This window comes from Echinops telfairi, unplaced genomic scaffold (assembly GCF_000313985.2).
Source record: "Echinops telfairi isolate 266 unplaced genomic scaffold, ASM31398v2 ScPeMD7_7425;HRSCAF=8463, whole genome shotgun sequence".
Taxonomy (NCBI): Eukaryota; Metazoa; Chordata; class Mammalia; order Afrosoricida; family Tenrecidae; genus Echinops; species Echinops telfairi.
In genome coordinates this window covers 636,727-655,107 of record NW_022111325.1, presented here as the reverse complement: position 1 = coordinate 655,107, position 18,381 = coordinate 636,727, and the positions used below count along the sequence as shown (strand labels likewise).

The 18,381-nt window shown below is 46.4% G+C and overlaps 1 protein-coding gene across 1 annotated transcript in view; it reads left to right on the top strand.

Moving 5' to 3' along the window:
• NUP210L (nucleoporin 210 like) overlaps positions 1 to 18,381 on the top strand; it is a 114,236-nt gene that overhangs the window by 58,664 nt on the left and 37,191 nt on the right. Inside the window, exons 16-26 of the mRNA XM_045298346.1 lie at positions 2,174 to 2,366; positions 5,734 to 5,822; positions 6,046 to 6,150; positions 7,067 to 7,168; positions 9,130 to 9,258; positions 11,108 to 11,235; positions 12,025 to 12,157; positions 13,076 to 13,138; positions 13,633 to 13,812; positions 14,188 to 14,268; positions 14,359 to 14,490. Coding sequence (XP_045154281.1) covers positions 2,174 to 2,366; positions 5,734 to 5,822; positions 6,046 to 6,150; positions 7,067 to 7,168; positions 9,130 to 9,258; positions 11,108 to 11,235; positions 12,025 to 12,157; positions 13,076 to 13,138; positions 13,633 to 13,812; positions 14,188 to 14,268; positions 14,359 to 14,490 — 1,335 coding nt within the window. The remainder of the gene's footprint in view (positions 1 to 2,173; positions 2,367 to 5,733; positions 5,823 to 6,045; positions 6,151 to 7,066; positions 7,169 to 9,129; positions 9,259 to 11,107; positions 11,236 to 12,024; positions 12,158 to 13,075; positions 13,139 to 13,632; positions 13,813 to 14,187; positions 14,269 to 14,358; positions 14,491 to 18,381) is intronic.

Here is an 18,381-nt window from a genome sequence, read left to right as displayed (position 1 = left end):
ACGGCTCTCTCCCGTGGCACAGCTGGGTTGGACCGGCGACCTTTGGATTAGCAGCCCTGTGCCAACCTTTGCTGTGCCCAGCCTCTCACAAGCAATCTCGCTGCCACCGAGCAGATTCTGCAGCACAGCGATGCTGGAGGACAGCGTGGGACTGCCCCCAGGGCAGTTCTTTGCCAGAGTAGAAAGCTTCCTTTTCGCCTGTGGAGCAGCTGTTCACTTTGAACTGCTGACCTTGTGGTCGGCAGCCCCAGATGTAACCACGCCACCACCAGGGTTCCTATCTGCGTCGTGGTTCGGTGCCATCGAGTCGGTTCGTACTCACAGCAACCAGACCACCACACTCCCTGGTGCAGGGCCGTCCTCGGTCGGCTTTGGGTTGGCGCTCACTGTTGCTGCCACTGCGTCCATCCATCTTGTCCGGAGTGCGCGTTCTTGGTTTGGGTTTCACTTCCTCTTTTTGGATGCCCTCCACTTTACCAAATCCGATGTCCTTCTCCAGGAAACATTCTCCAGATGGTCTCTCCTGACATGTCCAAAGCACATAAGATAAAGTCTTACCCTTTTTGCCTCTCAGGAGCATTCTAGCTGTATTTCTCCCCAGACAGATCTGATCGTTATTTTGGCAGTCCGTGGGACTTTCCGTGTTCTGCACCAGCACCATAAATCAAACTCATGGATCCTTCTGTGGTTGTCCTTATTCAGTGTCCAACTTTCACATGCATATGAGCCACAGAAAATACCAGTGCTTGGCTCAGGTGCACCTTAATCCTTAAAGTAACCTCCCTGCTTTTCAGCTCTTTAAAGAGCTCTCATGCAGCAGATGTACGTCACGCATGCCACGGCATGGGTGCACCTGCGAACATTGCACTGAGTGAAATGTCAGCCACAGAGTCACATATGAATGTGGCTGCAAACGTTTGTGAGAAAATGGAATTTCTCCATGAATCTTTGAAGCCCCCCCCCCACCCCTATGGTCTCACTTACATGAAGTAAGCAGACGCACAGAAACAAAAAGCTAATGATGGTTGACCAGAGTTGGGAGGTGAGTTAGTTAATTGTGCCAACCCGGCCTATAAGCACATGTGGGGTTAATTTGGGGATAAATGGCTCGGTGAGCCTCGCCTTTCTAGTTCTTAGGTCTCTTGCTTTCTGATGGTCGGACCAGGGTGCAGCTGCCTTAGTCAGTTCCCTGCTTCAGCTGGCAAGGCTCACTTCCTGCAAGACATCCCTGAGAAGCCACATGGACCTACCCCGATGCAGCCTTGGGTGCTGGAGCAGCCACGTGGAGACCCCTGCCAGTGCTGAGATGCTTACACATTCACTGACTCAGCTTTCCTCCTACCGTCGGCATCATTGCGTCTGTTTTGTGAGCTGGAGGAGGACTTTGTGGACTGGTGTTGGACATATGGGATAATGTGTTAATGTTGGTCTTGTGGGCTTGGGCAGCACTGGGTTGGGATGTTTTCTTGATGTGCACTTAACCTTTATATAAAACTCTCTTATGCGTGAGTTTCTGTGGATTTTTCTCTAAAGTACCCAGACTGACACAGGAGGGAAAGGGGAAGGGATGGAAGAGGAGGGAAAGCCCCTTGCACGGACACCACGAAGGCTGTGAGGCTTGGGTACCAGACTCCACTCTGCCGGCTGGTGAAGAACCGGAAGGAGGGACTTGGATCCACTTCCAGGCGTTTGTTCTAGTGTGAACTTCCCCTACTTTATTCCTTCCTTTCTCATCCTGTGGGGGCGGGGAGGGCCCCTCGTGGCTGTTTGGGGGTCACTGTACTCAGCGCACTGCAATCCACTACGCCCATCATTCCTCTCCGTGCTCCAATGAGCCCTTCTTGGCTCCCGGGAGCCCTTGCGAGAAGGCTCCCTAGTCCTCTTGGCACGGCCCTCCGAGGCTGGGCAGAGACGGCACGTTTTCCATCCCAGATCTAGCGCCAGTCACTACTCCAAAAGCCGTTGGGCGTTTTGTTCTTTTTCAAAAATGTTTTCTTCAGTTCTTTGCTTGATGACCCCTTTTTCTGGGTCGGTCGTTCTATTTAATGGTGACAAATATGTATGTAACAAAACATTTGCCATTCTGTACAAGTACTGCTCAGTGATCCACATTAGTATCCATGTTATCATGCTGTCGAACCATGACCTATTTTCAACTTTTCTTGTGTCGCAGATTCCTGTATCGAGCCTCAGGGACACTGTCCTGGAACTGGCCGTGTTTGACCAACACAGGAGACAGTTTGATAACTTCAGTTCACTAATGCTCGAATGGAGATCTTCCAACGAAACATTAGCCCGTTTCCAAGATCACACGTCAATGGACATGGTGGCAAAGGATGACGGCAGTGGGCAGACCCGGCTACACGGTACTGTGACATGTTACAGGTCCTTTCCCTTGCTTGTGAAATCTCCTTTGTACCAAGTATTTTAATTTTATTTTATTACGTACCGCCTTTGATCTTTGTATTTTTCAGAAAAGATATGGTGGAATAAGCCCTGTTCACAAACCTAAGGTCTAGGATCCAACATTTCTCACCAGAACGTAAAATTAAATTCATCTCAGAATATGGATTGATTGCCTCTTATCTGCCTAATATTGTGGCAGAGCCGTTGATTCATTAGAAAATATTTACTGAGTGGCTACTACATGTGAGATCCTCTGCTCGGCACTGGAGATGTCCGGTTAAATGGCACAGACAAGCCCTCTGTCCTTATAGATTTACAACCTAGTCAGAGAAGCCAGACTTTTTGTGTTGTTTTTTGGGGGGGCTTTTTGTTGTTTTGTGTTTTGTCTTGTTTTTAGAGAAGCCAGACTTTTAAGCATTATAGTCGTGTTAGACGCTCTGAATGGGAAATACGAGGTGCTTTGAGGACAGAGGGACAGACCTTGCTGGTCCTGAGACAGTAACCTTTACATTGTGACCTGCCGAGGAGGGTAGAAGAAGAAAATACCCAGCATGCGTGAGCGTGGCTTACAGAGGGACACACGGTGTCCGGTGAGGTGACAAGAGGGTGACGAGCCCTCGTGAGCAAGCGTTTCTCAAGCTGCTTGTATCTCGTTTGCTGATATCTCAGTTACAAAGCCAGTTCCCGGGCCAGACCCAGAGTCCAGGTGGGCGGGGGCTATGCCAAGGGCATGGATACAGCAGGCCATGTACCTCCCACCGGCGGGTTGAGGGAGGTGTGAAAGAAAGTCGTACCAAGGATCACGGTCAGGTCTGGGTGGTGGATCCATTCGACCAGGGACACTAGAGAAGGAGAAATTGAAGAGATTACAACCACAAGTTCCCACACGGAATTTAGAACCAAAGAGCACGTTTAAATGCTTAACTCAAACAAGAAGACAATCTAGTGCAAAGACCAATTGTTTGTCGGTGTGAAAAATAGTAAAGAAGAAAGAAATAGTCCTTAAGACGTCTACCGGTTGTCACCAACTGCATCGTTGTCATCTTCTTAGTGTTCTTCTTTCTTTTTGAATCACTATTGCCCGCCTTCCCTCTGCCTGGATTACCACAGTAGCCGTCTAGCTAATCTCCTTTGTCCAGAGGGACCTTTCAAAAATACAAATCTCCATCTTTCTCTTAAAACCCTTTTGTTGAGACGTCATGTTGACCTCCTGCTAATGACCTTCCTCATCCGGATGATGGGTCTGTGTCTTTGTGTTGTCTTTGCCCCTTTTAAGATTTGGTGAATGTTCTTTAAATTATACTTGAGATGGGGTCTCTTTTGAACCCTAAAACAAGTGGGACCCAAAGTCGTCTTTCCTGGTGGTATCTCTGGAAGGTCTAGGAAACTTGGCGCTTAAAAAAATAGTACTTTCCTTCGCATTTCCATGGACCCTCAGAGACTCCACAGGGAGTTGGAATTACAAGCTCATGTTTGGGGGCTCCTGGGAACTTTATAAAGTCTCCGTAGGTCTCACCGCTGTGAATTGCTGGCTTGTTCTCTCTGTCCTGTTTGCCTTTGCCTTCCCATGCCCTTTTTAAAGCTTTGTCTCACTATCATCCCCATATTGTAAATTTACCCAAACATGTGTGGTGCCCATACTGTGTTCAAAGTGCAGTGGTTGGCTTTGAGATGAAAAGTATACATAGATAAAGCAGCAAGCCTTCTGCTGCAAAGCCTCCTGACTCCACAATCGCTCTGTTGTCTTCAGGATAAAGCTTATACGGCGGAATTCAGCAGGCCAGTCCCTGCCTAATTCTTGGGCTTCACTTGTTCTTCTCCACACACACCCTACTTCTGCCCACACTCAGTAACTTTAGATCTTCACCCGCACCTTAGCGTGTCTCCTTTATTATTTTTCTTTAAATGGTGCTACTGGCACAGCCTATCTCCTTTTGCAGACTCCGTGTGTTCTCTAGCCTGAAAACACCATCTTCCGCGTCTTCGTCGGGCTGGCGTCTTCCTCTGGGAGCCCAGTTGTCTGTTCCGGGGCCCACAGTCAGCAGGTGCTGGTGGCCGGTGGGTTATGCACTGGGTGTCCGGGGCCCACAGTCAGCAGGTGCTGGTGGCCGGTGGGTTATGCACTGGGCCACTAGCCACAAGAGCAGTTGTTCCTGGCTCCAAGGGAGAAAGAGGAGGCTTTCTGCTCCAGAAAGAGTTACATCTCCAGAACCCACAGGGACAGTTCTACTCTGTCCTATGGGGTCGCTGTAAGTCAGGTCTGACTTTTGGGTTTACACTTCCAGTTTTGTGCATTTTTTCTTTCTTTATTCGTTCTTGTGCTTTCATAGTACTCCTTACACACCTCTGTAATAGACTTACCTCTAGTAGACTGCATGGTTGCTTAGCCACCCCTCACTCAACTCTGTGTTTCTTTGAAGGCAAGGGTTGTGTTTTCTTCACATGACATAGTGCCTAACATATCGCAAACCCTAATAAGTAGCTGCTGAAGGAGTAGATGTAGCAGCATAAGAAAATGCATCACAAATTCAGACATGATCATCATGTGTTAAGGATAAAATAAGAATTGACCTTTGTAAAGCAGCATTTTCTTGTTGATTAAATCTAAGAAGAAAAGCAAACAAATGAGAAAAGCAGATCAGATTAAGGTATACTTTCTCTACAACTTTAAGGAGTGTGGACTTGCTCCAATAAGAAATAGTTAAACAACAACAAATCCAGAACCATGGAGTGGATCCTGGCTCGTGATGAGCCTACAGAGCAGAGAGAACCACCCCTTCAGGCTTTCAAGGCTGTAAATCTTTACAGAAGCAGACTGCCGCATCTGTCCCCAGTGGGGTGGCTGTGGGGTTCAAACCCTCTTTTCCATTAGCACCAAGTCCCGCACCCCTGCACGCCCAGGTCTCCTGAAGGAATAATTAGCCATTTTAAATGACCCTCCTGCACCTCCAGGACTCCCTGACAGCCCCTTAAAATTACTGAGTAAGGGAGCAACAGGACATGTGCATACAAAGATCAGAGGAGAAACATGAAAGGTCACAGAGGCCTGTCCTTTCATTTCTCTCTCCTGCGAGAATCCAAACAAAAATCTCCTCGGGCACTAATGGCCTATCTATTTTTGGACTCACAACCCATCAGATCTGTAAAGAGTTTTAGATTTTGTCCGGCACCCCCTTGATAAAGAAACGGAGAGGCGAGGTTGGTTATCCAGGATCACCCCCAGCCTTGTAATACAATACCATTCTGGGAAATTTTAGGGCGGAATTTGGTTTTCTGGAGATACTCTTGTCACCTTTCTCACGGGCTGTTATTCGTCTGTGCTTCCAGGCCATCAGATCCTGAAAGTGCATCAACTACAAGGGACTGTCCTCGTTACGGTCAGTTTTGTGGGCTATTCTGAGAAGAACAGTCCGAAGGTGAGTGATGACTACCATTTAATCAGGATTAAAAGTATAAATTCAATGACTAAAAATTAGGATCATTCTTGTAGAGTTGGCTCACAACCAGTGGCGGTGTGAAAACAATCACCTCGGTGGGTCTGTGATCTTTGGCACTGGAGAGAACATGGGACTGTTCCCTCACTGGGCTGCACGGAATGACAAATGGATACTCACCCCTGGGTTCTTATTCCATTCCTAGGAGCTTTTGAACTTGCCCCCCTCGGCAGCTGTGGAGCTGCTCCTGGTGGATGATGTAACTGTCCTGCCCGAGAATGCCACCATCTACGACCACCCCGATGTCAAGGTAGAAGCGGCGCGTGTTCTGGTTAACTGTAATCATATGAAGGAGAGAGTACTGGACTATTAACCTTCACAGGATCATTTTGAAATGCTTACATATGGACTGAAAAAAAAATCCCAAAAGGGATGCATATATAATATTCAGATGTAATAATCTCAGAAGTTCTAATACTTCAGAAGTCATGTTTTGTCTTTCTTCCACTGACTTTAATCCAGATCTTTGAACCTGTTTGAATTGGGCTCAGTCATAGCCGATTAAGCAAAATTAGAACAGATTTAAATATAAATGTTAATTTTATTTAATTATTTTTAATTTGGGTGATCTAGAACTCTAAAACAGGAAAAATTACAGGTCAAAGACTCAGGAACAAGGTAGTGAGCCTTCTGAAAAGTCTAGTGTGAGGGGTTGGATTATTGCCAGGACGGTGGCATTCAAAGCAGCATGGTCTGCCTATGTCTTTTAGCCAAGAGCCTTTATTTGTCATCAGTCAAAAGATTTGGTTGCTATGTAACTCACCCTGTGCCCTCCCTTTTGCAGAGGGCTTAGCATTCCAGTTCACTCACATTTTAAAGCTGGGGACCGACCATTCGAACGCTGCTTCCTCAGCCACAACATGCTGAACCAGACCGAATTGGGTTGAAATCCTGATCTAATTCTTCTTTCTTAACCAAACACCAAACTTCCTGCCATTGATGTCTGCTCTGAGCGACCCTCTAGGACAGGCAGAAACACCCTGAGTTCCCGAGAGAGCCAGGTCTTTCTGCGGAAGAGCGGCTGAAGGGTACAACCACACCCCCAACAGGGATCCACGGCACCCCGGGGCTCCTCCTCCTTCTTAAGGAGCTGGGAAATACTTCCTCGGAATTGTTCATAGGACAAAGGGGGTTGAATATTATTTGTCTCTTTTCTTTTTCCATAGGAAATATTTAGCCTTGTGGAGGGATCTGGCTATTTTTTAGTCAACAGCAGTGAACAGCACATTGCCACTGTCACTTACCTGGAATCAGAAAGTTTTGTCCAAGTGAGTTTCCTGATAGATGATTTTAAGCCAAAATTCATTCTTAGAGGAATGACTGGAAAATCCCATCGAGGGTCAGAGACTTATTACAACAGTAACCTCTCTTCTCCCAGCATTTTATTTTTAACTTATATAATTGCTTCATCCAAAAGTGAGATGTATTGTTTTTGTTTTGATCAGTACTTGTTTCTGGTTAAAAAGAGACTATGTATGAAACTGATTTTGGTAGCAATTGTACAATACTGCTTGATGTGGTTGAACCATGAAATGGTATGATGTCTGGATTAGCTCCTAATAAAATGGTCTGGGGAGGGGCACAAAGAGACTGTATAAGAGACATTTTATTGGAAGCTCATTTCCAGAAATGCCCCGATGCATAACTCTGTAGACATTTAAATGTGCTATTGACATTACAACTTGAGTATTGGGTGTTTTCAGCCATGATGTGACAACTCAGTATATCAAGCTGACTCTAGAGGTGATAAGCCAAAATATTTGCTTTTAATTGACTTGTAGTAATAAACTACTGATAATGATACTGCCGTCAAGTCAATGCTGCCTCATAGCGACCCCTTGTAGGATTCTGGGACTGTAATTTTGCAGGAGTAGAAAGCCCAGTCTTTCTCCCTTGGATCTGCTGGTGGTTTCAAACTGCTGACCATTTAGATCACAACCCAACACATCACCAAAAGTACTTGGAAATGTTTTATTATCTCTTAATTCTATTTTTTTCCATGAACTTCTTGGCCCCTTCTTGTGTCTTCCCTTCTCTTCTAACAGCTTAAAGGCATTAACTAATTGCTGTCAGAATGTTTCCTTTTAAAAGAAGAAACTAAACCGATCACAAGGATTGACATATAACCCCCTCCCAGGGGAACAGACAACAGAAATGTGGGTGAAGGGAGACAGCGGTCAGTGTAAGACATGGAAAAAAAATTTTCTAAATTATCAAGGGTTCGTGAGGGAGGGAGACTGGGGGAGGAGGGAAAAAATGAGGAGCTGATACCAAGGCCACAAGTAGAAAGCAAATGTTTTGAGAATGATGATGGCAACAAATGTACAAATGTGTTTGACACAATGGATGGATGGATGGATGGATGGATGGATGGATGGATGGATGGATGGATGGATAGATTGTGTTAAGAGCTGTACGAGCCTCCAATAAAATGATTTTAAAAAGAAAAAGCAAATGTTTTAAGAACGTGGATGGCAACATATATACAAATGTGCTTGACACATGGATGTATGTATGGATTGTGTTAAGAGCTGTACGAGCCCCCAATAAAATGATTTCAATTAAAAAAAATTAAGCGGAAGCTAAAAAAATTAATTAGTTACCGTATATACTTGAGTATAAGCTGACCCGAATATCAGCCAAGGCACCTAATTTTACCACAAAAGCTGCATTAAAAATGTACTGAAAAACTTGGCGTATACATGAGTATATTGGATAATTAGTTCATAGCGGAAACGGAGGCCCATGTGCAGATGAAGGATGTAGAAACACATGCTGTTGTATGGGACCTAGAGTTGTTGTTGTTGTTGTTGTTGCTAGGTGCTATCGAATTGGTTCCAACTCATAGTGAGCCTGTGCACAAGAAGTCAAATTAAACTATCTCAACACTCAATCCTTCTCATGCCCCACTGGTGATGACTACATAAACAGACTTGATTTTCTTCATGAAATCCACTTCCCGCTCCTCATTGAAAGCCAGCATATATGTTGAATTGTACTTGAATTCAACCAACTTGAATACTGTTCTTTGTCAGTTAATATTTGTTAGTTACCTAGTTTGCCCTGAACGGAAACACCCCGTATTAAGGGTGCATCCTGTGCTGTGCCTGCAATATGTTCCCGCGACAAAGGAAGGCAGACGGTGCACTTTCCTCTTTGCGTGGAAACGGTTGCGATGATTGTGCTTGAGCATATTTGCTTCTGAACCCAGCGATCATCTTCCTTCCAGGTGGTTCCAACACACCCTGGATTCCTCACCTTGGAAGTCTATGACCTGTGCTTGGCTTTCTTGGGTCCAGCAGTGGCCCACCTCAGGGTGTCGGACATACAAGAGCTGGAGCTTGATCTGATCGATAAGGTGAGAGTTGTTTTGCTTTTTAATGAAGCAGGCTTACTGCTCACATCCCTAGTATCATTTATTATACTATGTTGTTGTTGTCTTCTCACTCATAATTACGGGCTGGGGCGGTTATTAGAGTGACTAATCAAGTCAGAATCAAGAAACAGTAAGAATGAAGTCATTGGTCCACAGTGACACATCTTCTCAGTCAGCAGCCAAGTCTCCCTCAGCTACCTGGGTCCTTTGGCGTCTGCCTCACAGCCCCTAGTCTCTGAGAGGCTCTGCCTGCTCAGCCCGGCTCCTTGCCACAGCCTGAGCCTCCCCACTTCAGCCGGGATCTGGAGTGTGCTCGCCCAGTGACCCTTGGTGTTCTCTCTTCTGCTGCTTCAAAGATGGCTCGTCCTGTCCTTATAGCCAGGGGTGGTGACAGTGATGAAATCTGGCCAACCGCCTCCATAGAGTTACACACATCCTATTGTAGTATTAAATAAAAATATTGGCACGGGGTGGGGTGCCAGCCCCACCCACTACTAGAACTCACTGGTTCAGTAATGCTATTTCTGGGTTCAGTAATGCACAATTGTACGGTTGAGATATATAAGTATTATATTAGAGTCATCAAGAGCCTGAGAGATATTACAATAATGCAGTCAGACATATTACATGGTAGCATTGCTCACCTCAGCCCAGCTTGGTGGTCCACGTGGAGAGAGGGGGAAGGGAAGGAGGGCAAGGGAACAAGGGAGAGGGGAGTGACCAGGGAATGAGCAACAAGGAGGTCAGAGTCCAAGAAGTCCGAGAGCCCTATATTGATGACTCACGCCTATATACCTTTTGGGGGCATACCAGCCCACTAATTACAGGTAGAGTCATAAGTCACAGGGAGGGGCTGCACTATAGGTTACACAGTGGTGAGAGGTTGGTCTAGGGGCATACATGCAATAGGAAGAGGGACAGCCGGTTTGGCCTGGCCCAGGCCCAACTGATAGAGACCATTCTCAGTAGGATGCAAACTCCGCCCCCAGGAGCCTGTCCATTGTCCCCAGCAGCAGGGAGCAGGCCCACCCCTGTGGTGGGATGAGACAGCGGTCTGGCAGCAAGGATCTGACTTTCCCCCACATCCTATGTGCACAATCCCATGCAGTCGTTTGATGGAAGCTGCAGAGACTTGGATAGAAAAGCCACAGTCAGATTTTCACTCCACCACAGAAATTCACTTGTAAGTCTAAGTCATAAATATATATATATTTCTCCACAAAATTGCGACATCGTCTGAATTCACTGGTTATCACTTGCATCAGTCGATTCAGGAATTGTTGAATCCTTGGCATGGATTCCATCTGCACTGACCGCAGACTATGTCTCTCCCATATAACAGCATAGCACCCAGAGTAAACAAAGGTGCAAGGGAGGTGCGCAGCTCGTTTTAAAAACCGGACAATGGAGCCCCCATACCTGGACAGCCTAGTGGGCTTGGTGATGCCCCAGGGGCTCCAGGTGGTATATGACTGACCAGAGGGTGAAATAAATCATACCTCAAGGAAAAAAAACAAAAACCGGACGATGTATGGGATTTGTGTAAAAGTATGATAGCCTCACTCAGCTACTGTGTGTACGTACCAAGACTCTCTTCTTGGTGTTAATCAAAATGCCTTCTCTGAGAAACCAATATTCCAACATTAAATATAATCCATATAAGCAGAGTCTTAAAGAACAATTTAAATTAGTACACATTAATGAGGCTTATTTGAGCAAAGGCTGGCCAGACCCCTCTAGCAGGAAGCATAACATTCGACCCCCTAGAGTTAGACTGCCCTTGGGGAAGGAGGTACCCATACTAAAATCCACTTTTATTTTTAATTACTAGGTCGAGATAGGTAAAACAGTGTCAGTGACAGTGAGGGTTCTAGGCCCTTCCAAACACCCGTTCCAGAACAAGTACTTTAGGAACATGGAGCTCAAGCTGCAGTTGGCCTCGGCCATCGTCACCCTGACGTGAGTACCGTTTCCATCCTTCCGCCTTGCGCTGACCGCCCGAGAATCACCCTCCAAGTAGCCCGGACCCTTCTCTCCAGAGATATTTCAGCTTGTCTCCTTTTTGATCCTGGTATTTCTCAGCGCACACATCTTTCCCACATCCCGCTCTCGACAAAATATCCCGTCCAGATCTTCAGACATCTTGTTTTAGGACTGCAACCATATAGCCCACGAAGACTTCCCTTTCAAAACTCCCTCTTCCGCGAGCCGAGTCTTCTCTCAAAGTTAAGCCCAAGTCTTTTTCTATTAAAACTGAAAGTGCATTGTCCTCTCTAGAAAGTGCAGCGGCGCATTGAACTCCATTTCCTTTTGAGGCTGGGGGCCTTCACAATGTGTTTATGAGCGGAGGTGCTGGTATTCCCCGCCGCCAAGAAAGGGAAATGAAGGAACTCCACAGTGATTTAGTATTCGTCACGCTGCCAATCTTTGTTTTTCATTGCTCTCTGTCCTCTGGAATCATGGAACACAGAGCGTTTTAAAGAGAGCAGAATCGTTTCCTTGTGAGCAGACAGTCGGAAGCATCAACCCAAAGGTCTCAGGAAGATGCCCGTGGGAGAAACCCTGGACTCCCAGGGGTTCTCTGCCATTGCCAGGGACTCTGTCTGCACTCTGGGAATGTCGTTTCTGGCAGCTCTCTGTAGACAGCGTGAACGTGGGCGGGCAATGGTAAGCATGCTGGAACGATGCATGAATCGTCCACTCTCAAAGCCTGAGCGTTCTCACCTGTCAACAAATGGGTCTTTGCAGGCTAATGGAGGAGCAGGACAAGTATTCTGAACATTACGTCCTTCGAGCCCTCACCATCGGACAGACCACGCTTGTGGCCACTGCCAGGGACAAGATGGGGAGAAAGTTCACTTCAGCTCCTCGGCAAATTGAAGTAAGGAAATGATCTCATCCAAACGCCTTACTTTGTCTTAATTAGCATCTTAAAGTCTTCTTCTGCTTACTTTGCTCATGTTGAAAATCATTTGACTGGAAAAGAAATGATTGTCTAAGTCTCACTACAAGATGTAGTCTATTTTTGGTGCCTGTTGCTTGTATAAAAGTTAAACGTGTTTCTTGTGGAATTTTTGAACGCTATGAGGTGTAGGACAGACATCACCCGTAACTCCGCGACCTAGAGACAAACTATTGTTGAGCTTTAGGGCTCTTGCCTTCACGTTTTTTATCTGCTTAGCTTATTATGGATGAATCATCCTGCCTTTTTAAAAGAAGTTTTATTAGCTCTTTATCCACATGTCCTGCTCTTTTCACCCTAATCTTCTACCAAAAATCTTTTCTTAAGTCTTTAAAAACTAACTTGATATCAAAGCCTCAATAGAAAGCAAATGTCTAGAAAATAATGATGGCAACACAGGTACAAAGATGCTTGATACAGTGGACATATGGATTGTTATAAGAGTTGTAAAAGCCCCCAATAAAATGATCTTTAAATTAAAAAAAATTTTTTTTGAACTGTTGACCATGTGTTGTTGGTAACTGTTGAACTGAGGAATAGGTAGATACCTGAGAGACCAGATATCTACTTTTTTATGCTCGAAACAAGGAAACTTCATTTTAAGGGCCACTTCTATCCCAGGGACTGGATAGATAGTCACTTATTTAAGCAGTCTCACATAAGCCACAGTAAATGTTTTGCTATTCACAATAAAAACCTCACCTCTAGATCAAATAAAACAGGTATCTTCATGTATAACTTTTGGGTACACACAGTGTTTTCCCTTAGGATAAACTCAGTGCTCGTTTGGGTATAAAATTGTTCGTCTCTGTTGTCCTTTTGTGTCCCTCCTTCAAGGTGTTTCCTCCGTTCAGACTTGTTCCCGAGAAGATGACACTGATCCCACTGAACATGCTACAGGTGATCTTAAGGCAGAGCATGTGTCCTCCTTCCTAACCCACGCCCCAGGAGCCCTGCTGGCACGCGGCTACGTGCTGGCTGTGATGCGGGAGGTCAGCAGTTGGAAACCAGCAGCCACTCCACAGGAGAAAGATGAGGTTTTCTCTTCCCATAAAAAGTTACAATCGCAGAACCTCTCACGGGAGCAGTTCTACCCTGTCCCATGGGGTCACTGTGATTGGCACCAACTTGATGGCATGAGTTTGGCTTTTGGAACACACACCCCCACCCCCACCCCCACCCCCACCCCCACTCCGCTCACAGCACCTACAACATCTGCTTAGGGGGGAAACAAGAGGGACGTCTTCTCTGTGATTCCTCTGTACACGGTAACCCGTCTGTCTTGGAAACCCGTGGCCTCCTTCTTGGGCATTTGATTGGCTAGGGGAAGTAGGGGAAGATGGCAAGCCGTTGGGGAAAAGAGGTGTGCACTCACCGGGACCTTCACCTTTCAGGTCATGTCTGAAGGGGGTCCCCAGCCCCAATCGATCATTCACTTCTCCATCAGCAATCGGACCGTGGCCGTAGTTAACCGGAGAGGACAAGTGACAGGGAAGGTGGTTGGCACAGCCGTGGTCCGTGGCACCATCCAGACAGTAAATGAAGACACCGGCAAAGTCATTGTGTTTTCCCAGGTAGGAGTTCTTTGCTCTGCTGTGTTTCTGCTCATCCTTCTGGAAGCCGTCTTGGGAGGTGGGGGTTGATTAACGGTGTGTTTGCGGCCCACGACAACCCTGCTAGTCCCCCTCCTCCAGTATTCTAACCAGGCCTGGAAATGATGCAGCCTTTCGTAGAAAACCCACAGAGTACTTGGCATTTGTTGTAGGACCTAATTCCTGTCGTTAAGGATGTCTGTAAAGAGCACATACAAGAACAACATATGTATGGTATAAGGCATATGTTGTTGTTGTTGAATGCAAAAACAACCCCAAACTGGTTATTATAAGCAGCTTTGTCCACCCCAGAGACACTCCCTCTTCGGCTCAGCTTGCTCTCCACCCTGTAAACAGGATGAAGTACAGGTTGAAGTCGTTCAGCTAAGGGCCATCAGGATCCTTGCAGCTGCAACCCGACTCATCACAGCCACCACGGTCAGTGTGTGGTGGGCTGTCTTCTGGGCTCATTGTTCTGTGAGGACGAGCTGGGTGGGGTCTGCAGCCGCTTCCTCTTTTTCTTTTTAGATGCCAGTTTATGTCATGGGAGTGACCAGTACTCAGACCCCGTTCTCCTTTGGCAACGCCCAGCCTGGGCTCAGGTTCCACTGGTCCATGAGCAAACGAGATGTACTGGATCTAGTGCCCAGGCACTCAGAGGTTTGAATTGATCTTTTTTATTGCATTACCTTAGGGATCTTGCTATTAGATTTAGTTTAGTTCGTCATGTAAGTGTTAGACTGACAAACTTTCTAAACTACACCTAACTGTGTATCTCATTTCCCTGTTGTTTTGTGAATTGTGGAAACCTACAAAGCATGTGAAGAACCCGAATTCGAGTACGTGGGTAATGCCACAGGATGGTGAATATGCTTAGCTGGAAAGAACTCTCTCAAGGAAACAATGCTTCCTTTAATATGCTTGCTTTTGTCAGTCCTTGAGCAGCACGTTTTAAAGATAAAGTCAGCCTGGTGCTTACCTATGGAAGATCATCTTTGAACATGTTCAGACTCACTTAATTATAGTAACAAGCATGTGTGTGCTGCATGATGGGTGGGTGACATGAGCAATAAAGACTGGGTGCTGCTGACACACCTCCCCTCGTTCTCAGTGTTGTTACCAAATTATCAGCTTGACGGACATCAAGGTCATCTGGGGAGAGTGGCAACCTTAGGTTTGGACTTGACAGTGAAAAAAAGGTAACTCTTGAGCCAGGGACCCAGTAAGTCACAGTTCAGTGCCCAGAGCAGGGGAGTTCCAGGAGCGAGGAGCTTTCTGGGCTCCGTTACAAAGATCTGTTTGAAAGCCTTCTAAAAAAAGCCGTTGGTCTTGAGAAATGAGCGGTTGGATCTTCCTGAGCCTGGTTATGTTTGGACTCGAGCAGAGATAGGAATGTGCTTAATTTGGGACCGTTCTGCTGAGGGGTTGTTTGGTTTTCGGTGGAATAGCATAGCAAACAAGGGATGGCCTAGGTCCTAGCTTCTGTCCTCCTCCCTTCCCCCTCCTTAACTGCAGCGTAACGCTCTCCTCTAGCAGAATAAATCGTTGAGAGCCATCCAAAGATTTTCTTTTTTTGCCTACGCCGCAGCCTTGATGAATTGGGTGACAAAACGGGCAAAAGAAGGGCTGTGAGGCCTCACCAAGCGGATTACCTGCCCGGTGGAAAGGCCACCACCCACACGTGCACTAAGGAGCCCTGGTTGCCCAGTTGTTAAGCTGTGGATCAAATAGTTGTTCGACCCCACCAGGGGCCCTGTGGCACACTGCTTCCATTAGGCACCCACCGTGGAGCCCCTGTGGGACAGTTGTCCTGTGTCCCTGTGAGTCAGAATTAACTTGATGACAGCAGGTTTGCACTAGAGGCTCACGATTTATAAACGACTCCTTCTTTATCCAGCACAAGCACTTTGCCTTATAAGTGATTGGTGTCTGCACAGAGTGGGAGTTTTATATAAGGGAGGAAGAAAATATATTTGGGAACTTGGCAATCTAAGTGACTGAAGAGAACTAGGAGGTCCTTGGAGCTCTGGAGAACAAAAAATACAGTGGGGAGGACACATGACGTGAGAGTCAAAGAGGTCAATATTTTGCTCGACTGTTGACCCTACCGTCCATATTACCAGAAGCCTGTCCATTCCTAACCTTATCTCGCCCGCACAGGATGGTGAGGAAGGCAAGTGGGGAGATGGTCAATCCGCTTTATCGGGATCCTAAAACATGAGCCTCCCTTTCCTGTTCTCCTTCTCACTGCCCCCCAAATCTAAGAGTCTGTTACCTCACTTCTTTCACATTTTAAATCCCACTGTCTGGACCCACTATACAAATCCCTTCCTTCGCCGTCATTCTTCCCCTATTGATTGATGGCATCCAATAAGAATCCCAAAGAAGCGTGCCAGAATTAATAGAGCCCTACAGAGGGTCAGACTTTGGAGGCACCGATGATGTTAGGTTAGCATTGACTGCCCGAAGAACAAGCAAGTCTGTCTGGGAAGAAGTATGGCCAAAATGCTCCTTTTTTTAAAAGTGAGGATAACAAGCCTTCATCTCGCGTACTTTGAACCTGTTATCAGGAGAGACCAGTCCCTGGAAAAGGACATCGTGCTTGGGAAAAGAGAAAGACCTTCAATGAGATGTATTGACATCAACCTCCTCGTATGGCTACTCTCAATATTGGTCTTGAGGGGTCTATCTGTCCTGGATTCCCTGCGTTTCCAGCTCTTATCTGTACCTGTGTACATTCTCTGGTCTAGCCAGATTTCTAAGGTAGAATTGGGGTCATGATGGGGATGGGTGGAGGAGCATTCAATAACTAGAGGAAAGTTGTATGTTTCATTGGTGCTATACTGCACCCTGACTGGCTCAACTCTTCCTTGTGACCCTTCTGTAAGGAGATGTCCAATTGCCTACAGATGGGCTTTGGGGCTCCACTCCCCCTCATTCACAGTGACAAGATGTTTTGTTCTGGGTCTTTGATGCCGGATACCTGATCCTGTCGACACCTCATGATCACACAGGCTGATGTGCTTCTTCCATGTGGACTTTGTTGCTTCTCAGCTAGATGGCTGCTTGGTTTATCTTCAAGCCTTTAAGACCCCAGATGCTATATCTTTTGATAGCCAAGTACCATCAGCTTTCTTTACCACTTTTGCTATGCACCCATTTTGTCTTCAGCGATCGCGTCTGGAAGGTGAGCATCATGGAATGCCAGGTGATTAGAACAAAGTGTTCTTGTGTTGAGGGAGTACTTGAATAGAGGCCCAATGACAGTCTGCTATCTTGATACTTAACATATAAATATATATACATAGATCTATTTCCATATAATTATTTATAAACATATTTACATGCCTACATGCCTGTATTTAGACCTCTATAGATGCCATTTGCCTCCTAGCTCTTTCCTCTGTTTCCTTTTACTTTCCTCTGGTCCCACTATCATGCTCAGCCTTCATTTGGGTTTCAGTAATTCCTCTCAATTACATTGGTCTTGATCAAGCCCTACCAGGCCTCCTATGCCCTCCTCACCATTGATTTTGGATCACTTGTTATTCCCTTGTCCCTGGGTTTGTTAACACCACTTCCTTTCCCCCCTCTCCCATGTCCCCCTGGAACAGTTTTCTCCTCCAGATTGTTTATCTAGACAGACATGCAGAGAAAATAATAAGCATAAAAACAAGACAACAAAAGAAAAAAACAACAGCAACAAAAAGCCTAACAACAACAAAAAAGAAAAGCCTTTAAATAGTCCCAGGTCTGTTTGTTGACCTGTAGGAGTGTTTTCAGGTTGAGTCTGATGGGGTGCCACACCTTGGCCCCAAAGTCTATTTTTGGTATTCCCCAAGGACTTCATTGCTTTGCTCCCCTTGCTACTCTGTTGCGTGCCCTTAGTGTTTCTCCCTGGGGTCAGATCGGGCACAATCCCCACACTGTGCCTCCAGTGTTGTCCCTCTTAGCGATATGAGTCAGTGAAGGACATCTTGTCTCGTGGTGGGGCTGGCCCCATGGTCCTCTCTGCATTGGCTGCTCTGAGCAGGGATATCATCCTTGGGGCTTGGTGGGCCAGGATGTGTTCCACTCTCTCTCCTTCCCTCTTCATTGGCTCCCGTGTGCCCTGATCAGATGCACCCCACTCCCTGAGCTGTAGCTTCAGTGCTGTCCTCTGTAATGCATTCTTCTGAGGGGAGGGGGGCGGTGCCCACGTAGTTGGGATTGGGGGCTTACCCCGCAGACCTCTCTAGAGTTCCCTGCTTCATGCCGGTATGTTGCATTGTGTCTTGGAGCACCGGGTTGAAGTCTGGTCCCTCGCTCCCTCTCCTGTGGAGATATAAACAACACCCTCCATTTGGGTGGGTTGGTGCTCTGTTCCCCCGCTACCCGTCTTTTTCTTTCTTTCTTTCCCCCTCCTTTTTATTTGGCTACCATATGTATCCCTGGATTGGGACTGGACCCTGCCATGGTATCTGGACCTCACCCCATGAAAGTATGTATATAGTAGCTTTTCCCCTATACCTTACCTTTTGCATTTTTAAGCTTACCTCAGCAGACTCATGT